The 25,587-nt window shown below is 42.4% G+C and overlaps 2 protein-coding genes across 4 annotated transcripts; both read left to right on the forward strand.

The window, feature by feature from the left end:
• Positions 1 to 796: 796 nt before the first annotated feature.
• On the forward strand, positions 797 to 12,293 carry rnf217 (ring finger protein 217). Its single transcript, XM_084483998.1, has 7 exons — positions 797 to 1,860; positions 3,237 to 3,458; positions 5,887 to 6,051; positions 6,477 to 6,574; positions 6,683 to 6,786; positions 7,746 to 7,817; positions 8,089 to 12,293. Exons 1-7 carry the CDS (start codon positions 859 to 861, stop codon positions 8,178 to 8,180), a joined length of 1,755 nt encoding a protein of 584 aa, XP_084340124.1. The 5' UTR covers positions 797 to 858; the 3' UTR covers positions 8,181 to 12,293.
• Positions 12,294 to 12,764: 471 nt separating this feature from the next.
• On the forward strand, positions 12,765 to 25,481 carry tpd52l1 (tpd52 like 1). Of its 3 annotated transcripts, none has more exons than XM_084484011.1 (7): positions 12,777 to 12,881; positions 15,262 to 15,360; positions 18,394 to 18,506; positions 18,872 to 19,020; positions 19,953 to 20,054; positions 23,878 to 23,938; positions 24,093 to 25,481. In XM_084484011.1, exons 1-7 carry the CDS (start codon positions 12,863 to 12,865, stop codon positions 24,213 to 24,215), a joined length of 666 nt encoding a protein of 221 aa, XP_084340137.1. In that variant the 5' UTR covers positions 12,777 to 12,862; the 3' UTR covers positions 24,216 to 25,481. The 3 variants fall into 3 exon arrangements, with proteins under 3 accessions (XP_084340139.1, XP_084340137.1, XP_084340138.1); XM_084484012.1 differs by lacking the exon at positions 15,262 to 15,360 and adding an exon at positions 17,092 to 17,112 and having other exon boundaries at positions 12,783 to 12,881; XM_084484013.1 differs by lacking the exon at positions 15,262 to 15,360 and having other exon boundaries at positions 12,765 to 12,881.
• Positions 25,482 to 25,587: the final 106 nt, after the last annotated feature.

The following is a 25,587-nucleotide window of genomic DNA, read 5'->3' on the forward strand; positions in this document are numbered from 1 at the left end:
TTCAGTAAAAGTTCAGTCAAAAGTACAAAATTGCCCACCTGAAAAAGTCAATTCTATTCATTATTCTAAGATAATGTGTCTATTTTCACTTTATAACATCCACAGCTCAGCAATAGGGCTGTTAATGATGTACTACAGACATAATGTTGATGCTGTCTCTCCTTAAACTACAAATAACCAGTCACTGTACTTAATATTCATGGAGTAGGATTGTGGAACCAAGGTTTTGAGTAAAAATTGTACAATGTTTGGCTTGTTTATGTTCCTCATTGACTAGAGGTTCCTGGGTCATTTTAGCTCATTTTTGGGTTGTTTAACAGAGGTGACTGTACCAGTAGAACAGAAAGAAAGGACAGACTATCTTGTGTTTTTACTGTTCTCGAATTAAAGCCAAATTATACAACATTATTTAACGTCATGTCTATTATTGTGCAAAAATGTACTGTTTTGAAATACGATTACAAATGTTACATAATACAGTTATTGCCTTTAGTAGGCCTGCATACACCTTTGTGTATATGATGAGCAGAAAATCAATGATGCTTTTTGTTTGTGTGTCCATGATAACACAGAGTTTGCCATCATCTGTTATATAACCATTGTTAAAATAATCTGCCCACCATTCACATTGTAATACGGTCTCGACCGCACAAACAATCTAAGGTCTGACTGTACACAGTGTCTTCTTAAATTGGGATCCACCACCAGGCTTCCCATTGGCTGGCCACTTGCCAGTCGTTCCACATGCTTCCAGACCCGGAAGCAGAAGGCTGCCTGTTGTGTTTTGTTTTGGTAGTCGACGAGAGAGTGGGGCAGGCGGAGCACCGCGCACTATACCTGGGAAGTGACACGTCGGGGATGGAAGATGATCGACCGAATACTTACGGAAAAAATAACATGCCAGCATTTATGGGCAGTTTCGACGACGCGAACGAGACGTTATGCCGCAGCCTGCCTACAGAAACTTCTCCGGCCGACAGTAAAGTTGACAGGTCGCCCGGGGCTTTGAGCCAACAACATGTCATTAGACATGCGAACTCCACCGTTATCTCGCCGAGAGGAGAGAGCGAGCCCGAGATTCAGCGACGCGCGGTGACGCAACACAACGCCGAGAACGGGGACGAATTCGACACTCACGATGGGCGCAACAACACTGGGACTGGGACTGAGACCAGTACGGTGGTGGAGATTTTAAACCGCAATTTTGGGATATTATCAAAGTCTCACTCCCTGCATCGTAGAGAGGGACGCAACAACAAGGACAGCCCGTGTGATGAAAATGCCCCGAATGGGGCTGTCATATCCGATAAACGGGTTAACGTGCCACAATCAACCCCAGAGACAGTCGAAGAGCAGACCCAGAACGAGCAAGTGCTTTATTATGACCCGGGAACGGAGACGCCGCCGGTTCCCCAAGAGGTCGAGTCGGATTCCGATGAATGTTATTACAACTGTGAAAGTAGGAGCCACGGGAATGCCGTAGAGCAATCTTGTTTTGACAAAGAACACGTGTACTGTACGGTGTACTGTATCGCCAACGACGGTTACCGAAAAGACTTTGAAGTCACAGAAGAAGAACGCCATAATGAAACACAGACAGCCCTCCCGTCTGGTGTAGGAGAGCTGCAGACGATGGCCCGTGATGACGTCGTAGGTGTGACGACCCCCGAACTTTATAGCCTCCGCGACCTGGGGGATCCGCGAGCGTCGATCCGACTTTCACGTGAGGAAAGTCGCCAGGGTTGCACCGCGCTGTCGAACTGCCTGGTGTGTCTGCTGGACAGGTCGTCCATCGTGCCTCTGCGATGCTGCGGGAAGGCCGTGTGTGATGAGTGTCTGAAACGCTACATCAGCTCCCAGGTACGCTGGTTTTGGGTAGCGGTGTTCCAAAGATACGGCGGTGCTGTTGTTGACACATGTATGTGGCAATGCCCTGTTCAAAGTATTAGTTGGTGGCCGACTTTTTTTTTTTTTATGTTTGACCCTCCTGCAAGCACTACTGGATTAAACACACTGTGTTGTTCTCCTATACCAGCAGGTGGACAGACTGCTGTCCATTGGTCATTACATGTCATGTCATATACATGTCATGTTATATTAGACCTTTATGCTTTTGAAAAGCAAGCATTTGAACGTGTGTTAAAACATGTTAATTATTACTATCTAGCTAATTTTGCTTTAAAATCAAACAACCATCAAATCAACACATTCAATCCAAATGGATAGTTTTAGTTTTGGCTTATGTTTGTTCACCTTAGGTTGATGTTTTGGGGGATGTTTATATGTTCTTGTGTTATGCCTATCCACGTCTAAAGCCGTCCTGTTCAACCTGAAACTTTGACCACCGTTGCACTACCCTTAGCACAATGGCATTATCAAATTACATAACCAGTGTGCAGAGTGTGTATGTGTAGGTGTAACACACCACCACGCTGTTACCATTGTCCTTTATGTACCTATTGTCAGTACGTGTGTGCGCGCGCACACACATACACACACACACACACACACACGGACACATGGACACAGTGTGTCAAGACAACTTGTCCAACCAGCTTGAAACCAGAATGCCAGGGGGAAGGTGTGAAATAGGTGACCGATTGTAATAGCAACTGAAGGAGGGACACACACACAGTGCCACCAGAGATGACAGGTCATGGAAAAAGTAGCTAGAAAGCGGGAAAGAGACAAAGAGAATGATGGGTGACAGTGGTTAAATATCAGGAGGAAGTGGAATTGGAGGAAGGGTACAATAAGGCGTTTTGTTACGTTTACGGTAATCCATGTGTTGGATGTCATCAATGCTGCAAGACTATTCAGGCCATGTCAGACTTGCATCAAGATATATTCACATGGTCTTTAATTCATCCTCAATATGACTTGACCCTGTGTGATAAGCAGGTGCCTAGTGTACGGGCTGTTTGAATAGCACCCATTATAAACAGAGCAGAGTACACACAAACGCCCATACGTACACAGCACTCTTTGAGGCCTTTAAGGCTTGCTCTTTGTGTCTGAAGAATGCAGCCACGCATACACCTTTGTCTAGATGATTTGTATATAAAAACATACTTTTTAACAATTTTACATAAACACAACTGTTAAGTTAGTCAACAATTCTACAAGTCGTTTAAGAACCGCTCTTCAGTTGAGGCAAGTGAACCAGATCATCCTCTTCTTTCGACTGACCCACTTCTTCACTGTCACTGCCCCACCTGTTTACTGTCACTGCCCAGGTACAAGTGGGCAAGGCGGACATTGTGTGTCCCGTCCTTGAGTGCAGTGGCCTGCTGGAGGAAAGCCTGGTGGTTTCTCACCTGGCCAATGAGGAGCTGGCCAGATACCACTACTTCCTTGAGTTGTGTCAACTGGATGCGAGCACCAAACCCTGCCCCCAGTGCAATCTGTTCACCACCCTTAAGACGAACACACCCGACCGCTCGGAGCATAAGTACAAGGTGAGGCTGCTTAACAACAGCACAACGACAACAGCAACACCACCACAGTGGCACTGAGATCACTGCCTGTAAAGGCTTTTGAATGCAGAAGATGAGTGCATTGATTGCTAGAGTTATCCTACGACATAGATACACTTCATGCCCTAAGAAAGTAAAACTCTGCTGTATCGATGAGTTTATGAATTATTTACTACCATTTAAATATAGAATATCATAAATAATTGCAAATGGCCGTCAGAAGTTACCAGAATTGAAGGTGAAATCCTAAGTGCAGCAAAGAAACAACAAAATTGGCCACGTGATTCGTGGAGATCCATTGTGAAAACATTGGGGGTGGGGTCTACAGTCTGACGAAAACGAGATGATAATTAAATAAAAATCAATTTAGGATGACAAAAACTACGACGAAATCTTTTGACACTTTCGTTAACGAATAAAAACAAGACGAAAATGTAAGCGGGACGATTTGGGAAGCGATCCAATCAGAACTAAGCTCTTTATGTGGGGAAGTACTGATCGTCCCGCCCGGCAGGTCAACTAGCAGGCGCTTGCTGCGTCGCAAGCAAGTGTCCCTTTGTAAACAGTTTGGCGCAACAATCACTGGTTAAAACACAACCAACTTGAAGTCATTGGCAGACGAGTCATCCCGAAATTCACGCAAAGATAAGCATACTTAAACAGTTTTTTTCTTTCAAGCTAATGTTATGTGTTTTTTTGCTAAAATTGGAATACAATACAAGCTGAAAGAAACCACCTCTGTCCTGTAACGGTACCGGAGCTCTGTGCTGTCGACACCACAGCGGGGCACAGAAACACAGGATTCACTGTGGTTTCTGTGACATGAGAAACACTAAAAATCAATACTAATGTTTTATAAAGACAGCTATCTTAGTGGGAAAGCCACGCAACAGAACACAATATAGTATAGAGACAACTTGGAGCTGTGTGTGCCCGTATGTATGAGTGAGAGACAAATCAGGGCCCCCTCCATTCTACCTCACAGGTACAGAAGGCCTCCGACAAGGATGGGCCACTGAGTGCAAATAAAGCTAGTGCATCCCAGAACAACAACAGACCAAGGAGGACGCCAGAGCAAAATCCATTGTACACACAGGATTAGCAGTCCCAATGATTGAAGATGAGGACTTTGTTTTAATGATTGATACAGTTGATAGGAGGCTGACTGTTCCCCAGAAAACAAATAAGCATCTGATTGACAAACATTATGAATCATCATTGGTGTTTTTGCAATTTTTAATTTTTCTGCAAAGAAAAAGCAAGGCCATATTTATTTTTTATATGAGACTTGGTTATAAGATAAATAAAGTTGTTTCATATCACAATAGTTTAGTCTGTGTATGTATATTTCACGTTTATTTCATTAATACACAGGATCAGATGTTATAATCCCTTGTGCCAAAATCCAAGGAAAACACATATTCAGAAGCCCCTGCCCAAACCAACCTCATAAGCACGCTGGCCACTAAGCTACCAACCAATGGTGAAAAACACAAGACAAATAGCCCAACTAACAGCAGTATGCAGTTTAAACCTTAACACCATTCCATAATACCGGTTAATAGATCTTTCGCCTAGACGTATGAGTTTGGAAATTCTAGAGAAACGTTTAAATAATGTTTTACACACCAGTTCGTTTTTAGTAAAAAAAATCTAAATCTAAATTATATTTAGTCGACTATACAATACAATACATTAAAAAAGTAATAAATGAGCATTTAGTGGCTTTCTTCAAAAAGAAAACTCCCCGGAGTATAACCCTGGAACCCCCTAGTGGGTCTGTGTTATCCTCGGCTCACGCATCATTCTCACCTTTTTCACCCCAAACCAGTTTGCATGCCTGTGTAATAATTAACCAAATTTTTATACTTTTTTTTTCATAAATGAGAGGTTGGTTCTCAAAATGTGTATAAATAGGTTATAAGTACTGTAGATTTGACGGTTGTATAGAATCATAGCAGAAAGAGAAACAATTACAGAAAATGTCCCCTCCCTTATACGTTTCTCCACCAGTGAGAAGTGTGGCTGCTAACACACCTGTGATTGATAGGCCTGATGGATCCTCTGATTGGTCAGAAATGAGCTGGGAGTGGTCTAAAATCAAAATGAGTTCATATAGAGGCATGCACAGTCAAGTCAAAATAGATATATTCTCATGTTGCAACCAATTATTTTTAGTCTTCACCCTTTCCCCCCTGTAAGCACTCCCTCATGTAAATATTGGCTTGAATACTATTCTTCTTGTATATTATTTCCCTGCATATGTATTTTTAGCATTTTGTACTTTTGCACATTTATACTTGTTTATAACTCATTCTATTTGTAACATGGTGTTTGCTGCTGCTGGAGGTGCAATTTCCTGAGGGAACCCTGTCCCCTTTTCCCCCCTCTCTCTCCTCCCGCTCTGCAGATCCAGTGCAGTGCGTGTCAGTTCATATGGTGCTTCAAATGCCACGCGCCCTGGCACAGCGGGCTCAAGTGTCGCGACTACCGCCGCGGGGACAAGCTGCTGCGGAAGTGGGCGAGCGTCATCGAGCACGGGCAGAGGAACGCGCAGAAATGTCCCCGGTGCAAGGTACGGGAACCCTGGGTGATAAACAAGGTGGTGATGAGTAGATGGACGGATGGATGGATGGATGAATGAGTAGGTGGAAGGACGGATGGATGGATGGATGGGTAGGTAGAAGGGTGGGTGGATGGGTAGGTAGGTGGTTGCATTGATTGTCGAATGATTGGCTGGGCGGATGGATGGAAGGGTAGAGGAGGGCAGACCAGGTTTAAACTCGGTTCAGTTGGGTACAATCTTTGAAATAATTGCATTTAAATGGACGAAGTCTGTCGGCTTTTGCGGAAATTGGTAGACATATGGCGAACTTGTGGCTGAGTGTAATTCTCATTTGGCTGTTCATGGACCAGGGGGGGAAAAAAAGAAAAGTGTGGGGCGTTTATTGACTTGTTTGCCTTGAGATCATGCGTTCACGTGAGTCTCTTTGTCTCCAGATCCACATTCAGCGGACAGAGGGGTGCGACCACATGACCTGCACACAGTGCAACACCAACTTCTGTTACCGCTGTGGAGAGCGTTACCGCCAGATGAGGTTGGGTTTCCCCCTCTTTTTCTTTGTCAATTTCCTCGTCTTGTCTGTGTGTCTTGGTGCTCTCCCTCCTGTCTAACCTTCTTCTTTGTTTGTCTGGTCGGCTGTCAGGTTTTTCGGCGACCACACGTCTAACCTCAGCGTGTTCGGCTGCAAGTACCGCTACCTTCCGGACAAACCCCATCTGAGGCGTCTGATAAGAGGCTCCGTCTGTGGTGCGTTCTTGCAGGCGACATGGCCACCTCTACCTGCTTTCCACTGGAAACTCCACACATGCTTTTGTTGTCCGTCTCGAGACCGACCGATAATTGTCCCTCCCTCATGTCCGCTCGGTCGGCTAATCTATTTTGACACCAGCCACAGCTAGTTAGCTGCTCCATGGTCTCTGAAGAATGCTAGCTATTAGAAGCTAAGGGTGATTAGCTAGCAGCAGGGGTACCTGAGGAGCCGCAAGCTAATTTTATCCCAGGACCAAAATCTTCATTACAGCTCCCATTGTTTTTTCACCATGGTGATATCAGCTCATGGGAACATATTGGATTTGGTCATTGGTAGGAGATTGAAGGTGGGGCAGGTCCAGAGGGGGTTTGTACAGTTGGATTAAAACTGTTACTAGGGGAAATTCATTCTTTAATATCAGTAGGGTCATATCATCCCTAAGGATAAACACATGTATCGGCTAAATAGGACGTTGGTGGCTGGGAAAGTTCAAATTTAGTAATGTATTTTTGATATGATCTGCATTCACCATAATGACCAGTACGATCACAGTACATTTTCAACAGTAAAAACCATAAGATATAATGGTGATATGACCCTACTGATATTAAAGAATGAATTCCCCCTAGTAACAGTTTTAATCCAACTGTACAAACCCCCTCTGGACCTTATTTATTTCAACTTATGCAGCAAACTTGCGTATTGTTCTATATTATATATACCTACGTTAACTGTCATTTTTGTGTCATTGTTGCATTTAGTTACTGTTGTGCTTTATTTGATGTTAGTCTTATCCTATTGTGCTTTACACTTTGTTGCATTTTGATACTTGCTTTATTTCTTGTATTACTTCTCCACTTTTATATTGCAACTGTTAAAAAAGCTGTCTAAAGCTTCTTGAATCTTGAATCTTGAATAACACTCAACACTTGATTCCATCCCTCTATCTCTACAGCCAGTAAGGTGGTGTTAGCTCCTGTGGTCCTTGTGCTGGTCGTGGTTCTGGGATCTCTTTCACTGGTTATAGGTACACACACAAACGCACCAACACAAAGCAAACGAAACACAAACACACACTCAGACACAGACACACACACTCACACAGACAAATACAAACACAAACACACATACACATACACAAATGCATACATATACATACACACAAACCTCCCCCCCCCCACACACACACACATCTTACCAGCTATTTCATTTATTTTTTCTCACCCCCACCTATCTCCTCCCTACCTCCCTTCTGTTTCCTACCATCCTTTTTATACTCTCTCTATCCTGGTCCGCAGGCCTGGTGGTCTTCCCGGTGTACTACGTGTGCAAGAGGAAGAAGAAGCAGCAGCTTGCTCAGGGTTCGGATAAAGGTGCAGTGACCTTCTAACAAAGCAATCTCCCTGAGACATTTCCCAGCGAGTGAGCGAGTGTGCAAGTGAGCAAGTGAGTGAGTCACCTGACCTCAAGTGACGGCCTCTTCTACCGAGAACTTTGTTGTCAAAAGAAGATCCTCCATCTTTGCTTGTCACTTTCTTTGCAGAGTTTCCTTCCCCATCTCCCCCTCTCTTTCTCTTGTCTTCCTCTCTTCTCCACCCTCCCCCCCCGTGTCCTCCTGTCAGGGGGAGTTCATGTGAAACTGGCGCCGAGTTGACTGCAGACAGGGCTGGGTACAGTTTACAGGAATGTTGAAATATTAACGAAACAGCCACTGGCAGACGTGCTAACACAACAATGAGGCTCGCAGGAAAAGAGCCCATAGCAAGGAAGTTGACGGGAAGAAAGCAGTACAAAATTGTTGCATAACACAAAGAAACTAATAAAATCGATGGCCAATCCTTAGGTTATTTGAATAGTTTTGATCTTGGATCAAAATGAAAGCTTTAATTGAACATGCTAGTAGTATATACTATAGACTGGTGCTACAGGGAGAGTTTTTTGCTATGATTTGAAAGATTTTGTTTTGCTTTTGGTGTTAAAGATGTCATATGAAGGCAATTGGAGTTCTGAAGAAGATCTTGTTCAAAGTTCAAATTGCTAAGCTTTAAAGACAAAATTGTCTTTCATTCAAATGAGGCTGATTTGTAACAGAATCAGTCTGTTGCACAGTTTGGATTGTGACCTTTAGAGCCTTAATGTTACCCAAACGCACACACACACACATACACACGTGCACACACACACAGACCTAGACAGATACACCTTGAATGGTGCCAGAGAGCAGAGGATTTTCTAAAGCTTTAACGGTTGTCACCCAGCAACCGCCAGCTTTCTCTCCGTTAATCATCACCCCCCCCCCCCCCACCTCAGATTATCCTCCTATTCTCTTACTCTTACTCTCTCTCTTTCTCTCTCTCTCTCTCTCTCTCTCTCTCTCGCTCTCGCTCTCGCTCTCTCTTTCTCTCTTTCTCTTTCTTGGCGGTGCATCCTCTCAAGTATCTCTCCACCATCCTCTTCCTCTGTCAACCAGACGGTCAGAACATAGCCCCATAGTTCACATGCAGACCTCTGCTCTGAGAGACACGGAGCAGACAGTAGGGACTGTATATGATGCCCATAACGTTGATTAGGGAGAAAACCGCTTCAGTTTAAGGTCAATGTATAAAATACCAACAACATAGAATGTGGATCGCTTTCGACTGATATGAATAACCCTGAGTGAAAAAGAGATATTGACGCGTCATGTCTGAGGCACAAACAAGATGTAACTGCTGGTGTCGGTGGTGACTCAGGCGGCAGGCAGTCTGAAGTCTATAAGCTGGTCCCCAAATGGATCCTTCCTTCCCACCACACGTTTTGGGTTCTTTATTTTCTATTTCGTAGCCCTTTGGCATTTTCTTGCACAGACGTGACAACCCCAAACATCTAGATGTACACACAATGTCAAAGAGACAAAGAGTTCAGTCAACAGAAAGTTGAAGAGAAATATATATATATATATATATATATATATATATATATATATAATACATCAATATACCTATTGATGTTTGCTTGTATGATGAGCAGTTACTGAAGACATCACTAGACACTGCACCTGCTGAAGAGTCTGCAAACATGTATAAATATGATCTACTTTCTTAAATAAATACATTTATTATTTAAGAATAAAAAAATATATATATATACATATGAATCTCCCACGGAATGCCTAACTTCACACTACTGAATATCTCAACAACTGGGGAAATGGGGTTAGAAATATATATTTAAGAACTTATATTTATTACTTACTTATTTGGCCATATGCTGTAATCCCATGCACTATTCACAGGGTAATCTTGCCAGTTTTGAGTTTTGGTGGCATTTGCGGTTGCGTTGCCGGTTCTGAAAAGCATAGGCGAAATATGGTTGCACACTGGTGTTCATACAAATGGTGGATTGCTGCCTGTAGGTGGCACTCTCTCAGGAAGATTCATACCCATGGCTGTCCATTTAAACAACGGCTGTGCCACTGAAATCTGCGCAGTCGTGTATTTACTGAAGCTTGCCAATAGTCAATCATTGCTTCGCAAAAGTATCAGGTTCCAGGAAGGAAAACATTTCAGGCGTCTAATATTTTAGAGGTAAAATAGGTCAAAAGGCCGGTGTCATGATCTACAAGACATTGGGAAATGTTGGACGTTTTTGTTTTTGCAGAGATTATATATTACATTAGCAATGCACAAAACTGAAGCTTTAAAACTTTTGTATGGATTTTAATTTTAATAATATAATTATAATTTTTATATGATAATTATTTGCCATAGTTTCTTTCATATAAAAATATATAAATACAATTTTAATTATTGTGAATGTAGCATACACATATGCAAATATAGACCAATACATATTCATTTTTGGTATTTTCACACCATTTGGACTATAATATAAAATTCTAAACAGACTCTTTTTACTAATTTTGGTTCTAAGAGTTATATCTGTTGACAAGCCATCATTTGGAACGTTCTTTTATTTCCATCCTCTTAAATATGTCATTTAAAACATGGGGAGTCTTTGCCCTCAATAGTGCTAAAGTACGGCTGCTAATGCACTGATATCCAGCTACTTTGTTTTGTGGTGTGTTTTAATTCCATGGGCATACAGTTTGACAACAAAATGAAACCTGCCCTGTGCTCTAGCATTTCACAATAGCCATACAAAGAGTTCTAAAATGGTTACTGCTGTCTGCAATGAAAAATACGGTTGAAATGGAGTTGATAATTGAATGCCATTATTTGTGAATATTTTTGCTTTGGTTTATTTGCTGTCTATTCCTCTCATGTATGAGCTGGCTCATACCTTCAGGCCATGTTGACGTTACCTTGAAGGTTCTTTCTGAACGACAGTGTAACCTTGCCTTTACCTGTTGTTATTTGTGGTTCCCTTCCAATGCTATTCTTTAAAGGGCCCCTATTTCTTTTGTAATTTTTGAAGGGCCCCTATCTACCACCAGGTTCGAGAGTGAGTCATTCCACTCTATTTAAAAAAATCAATCCACTCATTGCTTCTCAAGTGGGAGTGGCCGTTAAAATGTATGACGGAGATGTCAAACTCCAGCCTAGCACTTGTTACGGCCCACCAGGGACATGATCCATCCATCATGCATCTGGGTATCACTATATATATAAAAGAAATGCTTATAGCTTATGACTATTCCCAACCAGCCCTGGTGGTAGAATAGGGCCCTTTTTTAAGATGCTATCTGGTTTGAACTTCAAATACAATTGTAGTAGCACTTTGTAGCCTAGAAATTTAAAATGGTTTAGGATGATATGTAAGTTTCTGTCTGTCACATCTACAAGTTGCCAGTACTTTGGGAGGTAGTGAGATGCTAAGCTATGCTATGCTAATGCTAGGACTAATTTTTTTTTTAATTTAGATTAGGAGGGTTCAAGTCGTCATGTCTAGTGTCTAGTGTTATAGCTGCATCAATTTTGTTCCATATATCTTTGCACAATGTAGAATTGTCACTTTATTATGTATTGTATCTTCGTTAGTCGCATTGTTCCAGTAGGTTGAAACCGCTACTGAAAGAAATCTATGGAGAGACTGGCAGCAGTACAGAGGGGAGGACTGTTTGGCAGGCTTGATCTCATACTTTTAAGTCCATGTCAACAAACTAAATATATGGGACAATCAACTGACTGTCGTGTCTTAAAAGTGTCATTTCTTTGTAGTGTGTGTGTGTGTGTGTGTGTGTGTGTGTGTGTGTGTGTGTGTGTGTGTGTGTGTGTGTGTGTGTGTGTGTGTGTAAAATGTTACTTAATGCTGACCTTCCATTGGTAAACATAATGTGTTGTGTCTGCCTTGAAACAGTCTGCGCGCTTTGGTAAGAGCTGCTTTAAGAAGAAATCTGGCGTGAATGACTTCATTCAGAGGTCAAACCAGGTCCATGTTCCACTACCAACTGCCACTCTTAAAATGTCTGCTGTTAACTCTTTTGCTGTATTGCTTTGTCAGAGACAGACACTGTTTTCAACTGATGGTTAATAGATAATACAAATAAATAAGGCCAAAAATGTCCTGGTGTTATGTGTTGGCTGATAGCTGGTTGTTTTTTTTCTATTTCAATTGGATCTATTAATTTCTGATACATAATGTATATAAAATAATCTATAAATAATGTTCAACAGATAGTCTATCTGTTGAACATTATTTACAGGGATTCTACCCATTATCAACCCTACTTGTAATGACTATTTTATGGCAACAGAGGGCGTCGGCTGACCACAAGACGCAAATTATAATAATTATCTCTTCACTCAAAACTATAATCTAGCAGAGAAATCGTATTGTTTATCGCTCATAGTAATACCCCTCGTTTATTGGGATGGGAAGTTTTCTCATGGTTAAGTGGTGAAATATTAGAACTTGACAATCCTAAAGCAAAACAAGAACACAAACAAATACATAAACGCAGTAAATCTATTGGCTGACGTGTTTGAAGCTCCACCCCAGACGACCAGGCGCGTGACAGCGCCAGTGATCCCTAGTAAACAGTAAAGTGTCAACTGGTGCAGCGCTGGGCATCGCCATCCATTTGAGACCCTTTTTGATCTAAAGTGTGGCAGTTGACGAAGAGCGTTAGTAATGGAAACGAGACAGCAAGGTAAGTGGTTCATGCACCTGATTTAAAATGTATTTGGTTTGTTTTAAATTGCGTTTCCCCGGTACTTGATAGGGAGCGCTATATGTAAATGTGCATGGCGCAAGCGCGTCTCCTGTTCTCGTAGCAAGGATTGGATAACTTGGTTCAATTAAAAATACAAATGTACACACAACTAACCCTGAACTCCACCCCTCATTTATCCACCTGCAACTATGCACTATTACCAGGTAAGAGTCTAAAATATTGCATCGACCTAAAGCCAAATGACTGAACTTGACCCAAGCTTGTGTTTATGTTGCTTTGGAAACTGACTCTTGCTGCACTCAACTAATGACTTTCAATATTGTAAGGAGGTTTCAATTATTTATAGACGTGTTCCTTTTCTTCTTCCTATTTAGTGATGCCGTCTCTGTTTTAAAATACAGGACGGTTGAGGTGTCCCAAGTATTCCCTTTGCCATTCGTTCATACCAGCAACCTCACTGTTGAATGAATAGTTTGGCAATTGTGCAAAGTAGTTTTGATTTCCCGTTTCACTCCTTAATCTTTTACTTCCTAGTTCTCAATTTGTGTCACTATCAGGTGAACGTCCTTTTGAATTCTAATTGTCATAGTTATTGAAATATGATAGTGATTATTAATTACATTCATTGAATTATCTAAACGTATACATTCCGTTTGAATAGATAACGGAATATTCAAATGATCGAGAAATAAGAATCAAATCAAATGGGGTGATCATTGAAGTTTTTCAAAAAACGTGCACTTAATTTGATCTTTGGATAACTCTTGAATTGAAGTCTACTTTACAACTACTCTGTCACATTTATCTCACAGATTGCCTTAAGTTAGGCTAGGAATTCTTTACTGCAGTCAGATGGGTAGGTCAGCATACCATCACCATGGCATTTGACTTTGTTGCTGTGATCAGCCACAGGCTTCTGATTTAAGCTAGCCCCATGACCACCCAGCCCACCAAAGTTATGGCAACCTTGTGACCAAAGGTATTTATACTACAGCTAGTATGAGGGAAAGGGTGGAGGGGCATATAATGTTTGTCATTATTAATTGGGAATCTTATTTGGTGAGGGGGGGGGGGGGGGGGGGGGGCAAGGAATGGCACTACCCCCCTCCCCCCCTGAAATATGATTACCCCCCCCCCCCCCCCCCCCGGTGCCCCTCCAACACCAATGGGCTACTGTACTCACTGTCAATCGTACAACACCCAAAACCATAGCATCAGAGCGCTGTCAATCGCTGCTTGATGTGCAATAAATTAACAATCTGGTCCAATGAATGGCCTGCCCTAGCTGGTTCTTGGTCCCACCCCCCACCCCCCACCGCTGCCCCCCTGTGCCACGTCAATAAAGAAAACTTGCAATCGTCCCTGCTAGTAGTATCGACTGCAGTATATTTCAATCGGTTGTGATGTGTAGAGTAACTTTCTTAACTCTGCCACAATATCTTCCCGCCTGATGAATGACAGGATCCCCCCACATACACATCAATCTAAACAAGCATGTAGGCTAAAGGCGGTGATTCATAACCCAATTGAATTGAATTGGTCATAAATGTGAAATTTAACTTAACATACTGCTGTAAAATCTCAACTATGGCACCTCTATTACATGGAACTAGACACAACAACACCACTTTCAAGATGGTCACCATAGGTTAACATAGTTGTAAAAGGACAACGCAGTTGCAACAAAGATATGGCGTCGGTAACACTTTTACCATCCGATCACACCAGGATGTAACGCTCAGGTCTGAGCAGTCCCAGATCGGATCGTGCTCACATTGTGATCCCATGAGCTGGAATAACATTGAGGTGGTCAGGCTCGCGTAATGAACATATTGCATATGTGTGTGGACAGCAATGTGAGCAGACAACTGTTGATTGCATTCAAGTGTGGACGATGTCAGACCTGCGGTCCGATCTGGCACATCCGACCACAACATTTGCAATGAAATGAAAAGTGTTACCAAAGCCGTACACAGTTAGGATCTAAACCTGCAAGCAGCGCTTGTTCTGGAGCAATGGGTGATCCGCCTACTGAGGGTATCCCTAATTCTGTGCTGATAAACATAGACAAACTGTACAGTGACAATTGGTGAGACTATGTAATCTTCTCATTGCTGTGCTCATGCTTGACAGTGTTAGACCATAGCCCCACCACAGCATGACCAGAGCTGTGTCTTGAGTACAATTTGCCATTGTGCACAAAGCAGTGATTGTTGATGTAGCCTGGCTATACATGCAGTTGTAAGTGATGTAGAAGGGAGCAGCTATTGTGTGAATGTGTGTGTTGTGTGTGTGTGTGTGTGTGTGTGTTTAACTCCCCTCTCCTGTCTCTTCCTGGCTGCTGCCCTGGGACCAGAGTTGTACTCTAGTGTTTTGAGTGGTGCCGTGGTGGACTGGGGCAGCGAGGGCCCTGGAGAAGAATGGGTTAATAGAAACAGGGAAAGGGAAGAGCATGGTAAGCTTCGCCCCTGGCTGGGTGGCTGTGTGTGTTTACCCTGTCTGCATGGTGTAGAGTGGGGCTGATCTGTCACTCTGTGGCTGGCAAGACGGCGTCAAGCTGCTTTCAAGGCATTTGATTAAAAGTGTAAAAGTTTTGAAACAACTTTGAATGACGACTTTGCTGACTTTGATAACACTATCAGTCGTTATCAGCAAGGTCACGGAGTAAAACGTTTTGGAAGTGAATTGATCCATATCTGTGCTGCGTTCATATAAACAGTGGGGTGGGGACAGTAGACTAGTCTTTATTGAATCTTTCCACATAGTTAGAAAGATCATGTTTGATTTGCAGTACAACATACATTTGCATGCATAGTTTAGTTTATTTTTTGACGTATGTAACCATCCTTAAGGTCCCAGGGATGAGGACCTGGCTCACTTGTCAGAGGAGAGTCATGTTGTGGGCAGGTCGTTAGGGGACTCCCGGGCCCTGGGCTCCCAGAACGGGGAGGCAGGCCTGGGGGACAGTGCAGCGTGGCATGGGGGGAGCTGGGGAGCTCCAACTACCACAGTGGGACAGGAGGAGTGGCGCCGGCCCTCCCTGCGTCTCTCTGAAGACTGGCCGATGACCGGTCCCTGGAACACGAACGCCCCAGGTGACCGGCACCCAAGACTAAAGCCACCCATCCCTTACTAGAGTAGACTGGACTCAGAATAGAATAGAATAGGATCTCTATATTGTAGGCTAGTAGGCTACAGTAGGCTAGTGCTCCCTGATGGCCCTTGTAAAAGCTTTTCTTCTTCCTGCCTGCTTTGCATAGGCTGGCGTAGTTGCTCTGTGTTGGATGTAGCTACGAAAGCTAACCCCGTAGGAAATGATACCCGTAGGAAAATAGCCCAGTCCCATGTGATCATCATCATGTAGATACTAAGCAGACACACGGCCCTCAGGCGACTTGTTTAATGCTGCTGCAAAAAAAACACGCACATCCTAATTGAAAGCCGCAAGAGTATTGCAGGCCTAATGGAGAGCAGGCCTATTCCAGTTCTATTACATGATCTCTGTTCCCCCAGGACTCTCTGCGATCAGACTAGCTGATGTTGTGTACGGTTGCATACACACAGTATTTGGTTAATATGGGGATATATTCCCCTATTCAAGTATGAAAAAAAGACAAAAAAATAGAAGGTTATGTTATGTTGAAAAATGTCACAGTTAATACGATAAACATGTAAAGACCATGATCTGATCATAAGCGTGGCCTTATTCGTTAGAAGTGTCCTCCTGCTGTAGAAATGTGTGCCTTATCCAGATGCATGCTTTGTGTTTGTGTCCCGAAGGCCTTGTGCCCCGTTGGTGTGTGAACAGTCTGATTGTTTTAGCTGTCTGAATGGCACTGAGCCCCTAGCATGGCTTGAATAGGACATTAATGATTTCGGAAGGATGTTGCAGTCTCCCTCACTGCCTATTTTGCACGGCCTGTTTTGTTGTTGTGCTTACAGGGAATGTTGCATCTGCATCGCTGTTTTATCTGAGAACATATTTTGAAGAAAATATAGAAGAAAAATATATGACCTTCTACTCTCTTGCATGTGCATGTTTTGCAGCTATATTAGCTGTCACGTAATGTCCTTTTGTTTAAAGATTTTCTCAACAGTGATATGCAGTGTAATAGGTGAATTGAGAATGTGTTGTTATGTTACTAATGGCATCACATGCCTCACTCTTTACCACTGCCATGTAAAGACAGAGGAAACTTCAGAACAGGTATGAACCATCTTCACTTTACTTCCCCCCCCCTTGTGGTTTACACGTGTCTAGAAACAGGCAGTTGTCGACCCATTGACGTCAATGACATTCCAAACTTCAGCTCCCATGGCTGTATCTTATTTGTACCTGTATGTGTCCAATAAAACTAAGATACAAACCATGATATAGCGATGGCATTTTGGATGCTCCACATCCAAAATGTCAACAATTAATCTGGGGTCTTGGCAATCAGCCAAATCATCATTAAACAATACAAGTACACATTTATGAATCGCTTGTGCAAGTGTAGGGCAGCTGGCTGGCGTTAGGGCTGTGTCTATGTGACTAAATACGTATATATCCTCATTCAGTTAGAATAGTGAGAAGAGTTTATTTCCCCCTTACAAAGAAAAAGGAACCAAAAAGCTTTGGAGCTTCCGTGTGTGTGTGTGTGTGTGTGTGTCGCCCTAATTTAAGCTAAACTGTATACTAAGACACTCAAAACCAATGTGGGAACGTCAATTTAGCGTTGAGAATCTTGTTTGAAAATGTGTGTGTGTACGCGTGTGTTTGTTTACGAGTGTGTGTGTGTGTGTGTGTGTGCGTGTGCGTGTGCGTGTGTGTGTGTGTGTGTGTGTGTGTGTGTGTGTGTGTGTGTGTCTGTCTCTAGGGTCCGCCACCAGTTGAAACAGGATAATCCAGGGCAGTTAATCCAGATTACAGCTCAGCAGGCTGTGTGTGCGTGTGTGTGTGTGTGTGCGTGTGCGTGTGCGTGTGTGTGTGTGTGTGTCTCTAGGGTCCGCCACCAGTTGAAACAGGATAATCCAGGGCAGTTAATCCAGATTACAGCTCAGCAGGCCGCAGTCGCTGATTGCATAACTACCGTTTAGAGATGGGCAGACACAGACTGGATGATATAGAGCCATAAAACATGCTACAGGGGCAGGATAGTATAATGGACAGGGGGCTGTGACTCCCACCACCAAGTTACTAAATTCGGTCCTGTCCACAACTGAAGTCATCTTTGAGTTCATAATTGAACTCAACTTTCTGAATTGGTTGGTGCTTTGGAGAAATACCCAATAGTAATAGTTAATAAGCACCACAAAATATATGCTTTTTTATGTTTTATAGAAATATTGGTGGGTCGTTTTGTTCGTTGGATAGGTTTGTTTCATACAGCTCTTTGGAAAGCAGCTTGAAGTCTTTCTCTTTCATGAGGAATCTAACACACACACACACACACACACCCCTCTAGACCTATGATGTTGTTCACGTTTATTGTGTCCGTTGTGGTAGGTCTTCTAGACTCGGAGCCGCTGAGAGAGGCAGATGAGGATCTGGCCTCCGAGGGTAACTACCCCATCTTGACAGAGGAAGAGAGGGAAGAGATTCACCAAGAACTGGACAAGGTAGACTCAAATATCAATCTCAAACAAGGCTGTGGATATGCATGACTTCCCATTGCTTCAATGTGGTTCAGAAAACCAGTATTGGTGTTGGTGAATGTTGTACACATTTGGACTTAATCCTTGATGTTTAAAGCATGTTCTTCAAATGTAATTCCTGCCTCTGTAAAGCCCTCTGAAAGGCCTTTGTGTTTGAAGGGTACTATATCAATAAACTCATCTGGGCTTATCATTTCTTTGAACAATGACCCTCAGTATCAACCAGCAATATACATTTGATTAGATATTTTTGAATGGCAAATGATTAATCCTCCAACAGGACCAGATGTTTTCATGAGCCCATCCCTTGTGTCTGGTTCTCTCCCCAGCTGGAAGAGGAGATCAGCACTCTCAGGCAAGTGCTGACATCTAAAGAGAGGCAGCAAGCCGAGCTCAGACAGAAACTGGGCATCAGCCCCCTCAGCGATTTCAAGAACAACGTCTCCAAGGGCTGGCACGATATGCAGACCTCCATTGCGTAAGTTGTGCTCACCGGGCCTGACCCCACTTCCACTCTGCTGCTGTATGCAGCCCCGGTGCTAGCCAGACGATGCAGCGACATGAGCATATACAATACGAGAAGGGCCGAAGCAGGGAGAGCCAGTCTGGGCCGGGGCAGATAAGCAAAAACAAGTTTGTGCCCCCTCCAATCCTCCTGCAGTCTCCCTGCCAGTTCTACAGGTTTTAGGGCTTGTTGGCTGTCAACCGAGATGGCTCAGGCCATCTGACTGTGACAGTGTGATGCTGCAAACACATGCACGGACTCATATACACATGTGTTTAGACACAAACACGCACACTTTGTTTTAATTGAGGAATGTGGATATTTTATAGGGGACAGTTGAGAGCTGTTTGCTTTAAGGACTCACCACCACCAGCGGCGTGTGTGTGTGTGTGTGTGTGTGTGTGTGTGTGTGTGTGTGTGTGTGTGTGTGTGTGTGTGTGTGTGTGTGTGTGAGTTCCAGCATTAAACATGTTTATCATATATCAAATGTTTTTCTTTAGACCAGCTGTAGAGCAAAGAGGATCCAAGTGATGTTCTCAACTGAAAGTTTACTGAATATATATCATCCTATATGTCATCAGCTGGCTATTGCAGTACCCTAATCTAGAGAGAGAGGGGAGAGATCGAGAGAGATAGAGAGCGAGAGGAGGGAAGTCATTCTTTGCCTCCTTTTGTTATCCAGTTACACCTTGACTCAGAGATCAGATTGCATGTGCATTTGCAGACAGAGACACACACACACATCAATAATGAAACACTGGAAATGGAACGATTGAATAACACTGTTTTTAAATAGCTCATTGTCATTGTGTTATTGTTTTTGCAGTTTATTTGTCAAAATGCAATAATTAAAGTGTGTGTGTGTGTGTGTGTGTGTGTGTGTGTGTGTGTGTGTGTGCTCGCAGCTATAAGAAGACGACAGAGACATTTTCCACAGCAGGGCAGAAAACCTCTGCAGCCTTTAGCACGCTGGGCACCGCCATCACCAGGAAGCTAGGAGACATGAGGTAATGATGTCATATCCTGTCCATATGTTCCCACTGACCTTCGGTGATATATATGTTTTGATGTCTTTCATATCACACATTAAAGTGAACTTAGTTTCTGTCTCACAATGTGGATACTTGACACATGACGTCATGTGATCGGAGACAATGAAGAGGGCCTTTACACTTTTTTATTTGTCAAACTATATCTTTATTCGTCTCTCCTGTGCCCTGTCCCCCCTACATCACAATATAAAAAAACACCTGTCTCCATTGTCCTTATTTTCAAAACTGAAACACTGGCAATCAAAAACATGTATTTTGCGAAAACATGCCGTCGTACAGTACTATCGCCAAAGCCATAAAGACGGCGAGAAAATGGACTGTTCATGTTGCAGCTAGGGTTGGAATCCTCTATTTTACAAATGCATCACTCTTTAGCTTTTTCCCGGTAACTACAGGGTGATCTTGCAAAACAACCTTGAGAACAATCAAGACAATCTGGGCTTTTGACCAGGGTCGGAAGGGGGAAATCAGGCACAAAGTCGTGCTCATTATCCTATGGTGTTTACCCAGAATAACACACTGATCAACCTCTGCTCTAATCTAACGCCTCTCCCTTTCTCTGGCTGACTTTTCCTCTGTCCCGGGTTGTGCCCCTAGCTCTTGCCCTCTCCAGGATGAGTTTTTGACATTACTTCCGTTCACCAAGTCAAAGGCTGGTGATTATATAATTCTACTAAGCTGCTTTCACTGTGGCCGAGGTGGCCACTTCTCTATCGCGGTCTTACCATCCCACTCCACCGTTTGCTCTTTCTTTCTCCCTCTCCCCCTCCCTCTCTCTTAATATTAATATAACATTAATATTAATTAATTCATATTATTAATATTACAGTGTATGTAATATTAAGAAAGAGGGGAAGGCAAGACAAGAATATTGTGAAGGAGAGAGGAAGGGATGTATGAGAGATGTATGAGAGTGGCTTGGAAGGGAAGAGATGGAGACTGTGTGTGTGTGTGTGTGTGTGTGTGTGTGTGTGTGTGTGTGTGTGTGTGTGTGTGTGTGTCAGAGGGAGAGTGTGTGCCTCCTGCTGTCAATATGCCCTGCAGGATGGAGGTGGGAGGAGGGGGGGGGTTTATGGGGAATTGACATTGCATCCATTTCCTGGCTAAATGGATCCCTTTAGAGGTCAGGACCTCATCCTGTCGGCTATGAAAAGAGTTCCTATCAGCGGGGACATATGTTGCTTCGCCAGAGTACAATTTGCGTCTTACTCGACCTTGAGTGTAAAAAAAAAAAAAAAAAAAAAAGGTCCATCCGAGATTTGTGCCAGAGAGGCAAACTCCCAAAGCTGGACATAAAAACTCTCCTAGTTATTCCAGCCACCGTCAAAGCAGTGGAGCTGTGGTGGCTGCCAGGAGATAAGGAAAAAAAAAATAAGACATTTGGAAACCCATTAAAAAGGAGCCCGATACCAAAAAAACAACTGTGTGACAGCACCACCTCTGGTGAAACAGGTTATTGCACTTGCTTATGAGGTGTGTGAAATTCATACTTCATTCATACAAGGTACGAGGAAGAACTATAGACTTTGTGTGAGTGACTCTGTCTGTGCCTATTCACTGTGTAATGTGAACCTCTTCCTTGAAAGTTTGTGTTTTCTCATGCAAAGTAAGACAGGGGTGTGTTTGATTGGGTTTAAGTTGCACAAACCAAACCCTTTATCTTTCATTTATTCCAGCATGTTTGGTTTAGAGCTATTGTATCCTCGGAGGTATGTTTCAAGTTGTTTGTGTGTGTGTGTGGTGGGGGGTGTTTTTGTGTGTGTTTTTGTGTTTACATGCATGCATTTAATTTATTGCCTAGTTGTGATTCGTCGTAAACGCTTCTCGTGTTGCTTTGTGATTCCATATTTTTGATTCGGGTATCTTGCATGACTAGTTTTTAAGTATTTTACTTTTATTTATTTATTTCTCTTCTTCTTCTTGTCTTATTCTACCATCCGATTTAGTGTGATGGAATTTATTTGCAGTGACCATTTGTCCTTAGGCAATCAATAGCCTAGGTATGAAGAGGGTGAGAGTTAGCCTTTTTCCAGCTATTTATAGAGAAAACTTGAAAATTGCATGTCCTGTCTTTATTTGAGCGGCTGTTATTGTCTGGTTTATAAGCAGGTGGGTACGTTTGTACAGGTCTTGAACAGTCCTCTGGTCTGTACATGTGAGTTGTTAAAGGGTTAGAAGCCCCCTTGTGATTCTCCATAGAGATATAATGTAGACTTATGAATGTATTTTCTATGTGCCAATTTATTTTTCTTTCTCCCCTTTTGCGTCACAAGATCCAACTCCATAGGGTAAGAATCATATATATATATATATATATATATATATATATATATATATATATATACATATATATATATATACATAAAAATGTTGATTGGCCAACCCACACTGCCCTTTTGTTACAAGGGATGGCTCTCTGCTCTGAAGCACCAGGCAAAACTGGCACTAGAGCGAGAGCCTCTGATACAGCTGAGCAGTAGTATGTAGCGGTCAGGTGACCCGGTTTGAAGAAAGAGGAACGCATCCTTGTTAGGATCCAACATGTTGTTCAAGTTTTGTTCACCCACACTCCAGGTTCAGTTTAGACGGCTGCCTGCCAAGGACAGTCTTCAGCAGCAATGTGACAATCTATTAAAATTTAATTAACGGGACCTCCTGCTCCATAGTGACTCTTCCTTGTTCTATAACAGGAGTATGACTTGAGTTGAAAGGCTCGTCAGGGAGACCTCAGTCTTGAGGATTCACAGGGGTACTTTGATGTCCCACCCATTATTTCATACTAGTATCATCTTGTCACTTCAAACCATTATGTTTAAACACAAGGAAGGTCCAGGAGAGGTTTTAAAACCCCAGTCACCTCATGAATCCTTTACCTTGAAAAGACGGGTAATATGGAACGATGCTTGTTTAAAAAACAAATGACTACATGTGACAATATCACAGATGAAATGGTGAAGGAAGTGAACGAGGACAGAAAGGACAAAAATCACTGCTTTGTCTGTTTGGATGGGACCTGGATGGGAGGCAGCCAGTTGCTGGGCACCCCTTGTCTTGAAAGAATCATTTTACTTTTCTTTTTTGCAATGCAATAATAGGACTTGGCTCCAGCCAGTAGAATTAGCCTCCAGGTCACAGACAGCTGGTAATCTGGGAAATAGTGAGCGAGTGTAGTCGCGAGCCAGGTATCGATCGAAGCAATTTGGAATGTGGGCAGACACTAGATACCATTTCCCCGGATAAAAGCATTCCTTATTTTACTGTACTGTAGTTATTGTCACTGTTATTGTGTTATTGTGTGTGTGTGTGTGTGTGTGTGTGTGTGTCTGTGTCGTACAGTGATGTGAGTTGCTACAGTGTAGTGTGGTGGTGGTGCAGACGCGTTAGTGTTAGTGTGTTTGCACGCTGAAGATTTGCTAATCATTAACTCCTCTCTAACCATGCTCTCGGGGGACAGCTATTCAATCCGACACTCCATGAGCATGCCCACAATGAGGTAATGTCTGACTGTTTGTTAAAGACTAAAGGACATGGTTAGCACCACAATTACCTTTCTTTCTTTTTTCATGAGAACTTTAAATGCATTTTATAAATAAAGTTTTAAATGGTGACCAGGTGCAATACCACATTGCATTGAGTAGTTACAAATGAATCCGCAATGTTTGATATGCAACAAAAATGTATTGTTATACAGAAATCAATAATGATTCAATTTCACTTCCCAGGTCCTATAGTCTCCATTCACTTTGCCCTATTGTTTTTTTCTTCCCCTCGTTTACAGAAACTCGCCCAGTTTCAAGTCTTTTGAGGAAAAGGTTGAAAGCACAGTGACAACTATTAAGGTAGGACATCAGAGGGAGAGAATGTTGTTCAAACTGTTTACCTCTTTTCTTTGTTTACATGAGAGCGTAGTTTTCTCTTCTCTGACCAGAAGCAACAGCCTAAACAGACCCTGACCCTGTTCCCTATCTCCCCTGGTTTATCCTCTTTATCCAGACCAAGGTTGGAGGGCCCGAGGCTGGGGCGAGCTTTGAGGAAGTACTCTCCTCCGCAGCGCAGGCGAGCTCACAAGACCGGCCCAACCCCCCCCTGACAGACACCTCGGAGAGGCCCTGCTAGGGCAGTGTCCAAACCAGGGATATTGACTTAAATCATCTCCATACTTAAAACTGTGGCTGCAGTCAGCATTTGGGTCCATCGACGTGAATCTATTAAGCATTGTGATGCTCCACTAAATCATATCCTAGACCAGATAGTTACCGCCTCAAGCACGTCCCAAAGATTAGTTTCCTACTCTCCTTAATCCTTGCTAATGGGAAGAGCTAAGCAAACGCCCTCGACACTATACTTTATCACTGACAAGTTGTCACATAGATTTGGCCGCACATACAGTACAGTACATGAAGAAAACACATTCAGTGCAGGATGAAATATTAATGCATATCGATGCTCACTGTAGAATTCATTTCACCCCCAAGTGGAGGAAGTGTGCATTATATCATGTGTTTAATGATTTACAAGAAGTTATGGTATGTGACCAATATGTTTGGATTTTATGGCAAAGAGGAAATAATGTTTCTGTGTTGTTATTGACTTGGTGTCATTACTTGAATGCTGGATATTATTGCACTGATACATTTTTTGATCCAGGTCTACTAATTGAATTCATACTGCATTAGTAAAAAAGTCAACTATATTACTACTAGTACTAACACTTCAAACCAGATATGGGTGACTAAAACACAACCGAATACTCTGAAAACTGTTCAACCCAAATGTAATTGTCCTCGTCTTTCTCACATACATACACACAGAGACACACATCTACCCAGCTACTACGCCCTGATTAGTCATGCACCTTTGAAGAGGTCTGGTAGTTTCTTTAACCAAGGACAATCCTTTCACCACACCCCTTTAGAGTTCATCTTGAGAAGACGCAACTTAATGTGAACATGGTAAAAAAAAAGAAAAAAAAAAAAGGGTGTTAATTGTTTGTCTACACAAGTGTCTGAAGAACCTACATTTAGTAATATAATTATTGACCTATTGACCTGTTTTTTCTTATCACTTAGAGTGTTCAATTTCACCAATGACAATTTGTGTTGAGTTCCTAAAGTGAATAATAAACATTTAAAAAGGCGGCCATGTTGGAAATGATTCCCATGAAAGAGGCTTTTGTGATTGCCATGAGGATTGCATTATCTACATGTTGAATGGGCCTTGAAAAAAAAAAAAAACATTGAAACTTTTACCAAAGCTTTTTACTAAAACCTTGCAATGTTGGCATATCCAAATACATGGCATTGAAATTAAATGTTACTGTTTCCGGTTTTTATTGTTACTGTATTATTTCAACTATACTATATTTTAAATAAACTGCATTTATGAATAAACCATAAATATTTCAGCTTTATTTATTTTTTACAGATCATTAGTCTGTAAATGTGTCAATGTATATTGATTGTACTACAAAGTACATTTATTAACATTA

This window comes from Micromesistius poutassou (genome assembly GCF_964030765.1).
Source record: "Micromesistius poutassou genome assembly, chromosome: 19".
In the NCBI taxonomy this organism is placed as follows: Eukaryota; Metazoa; Chordata; class Actinopteri; order Gadiformes; family Gadidae; genus Micromesistius; species Micromesistius poutassou.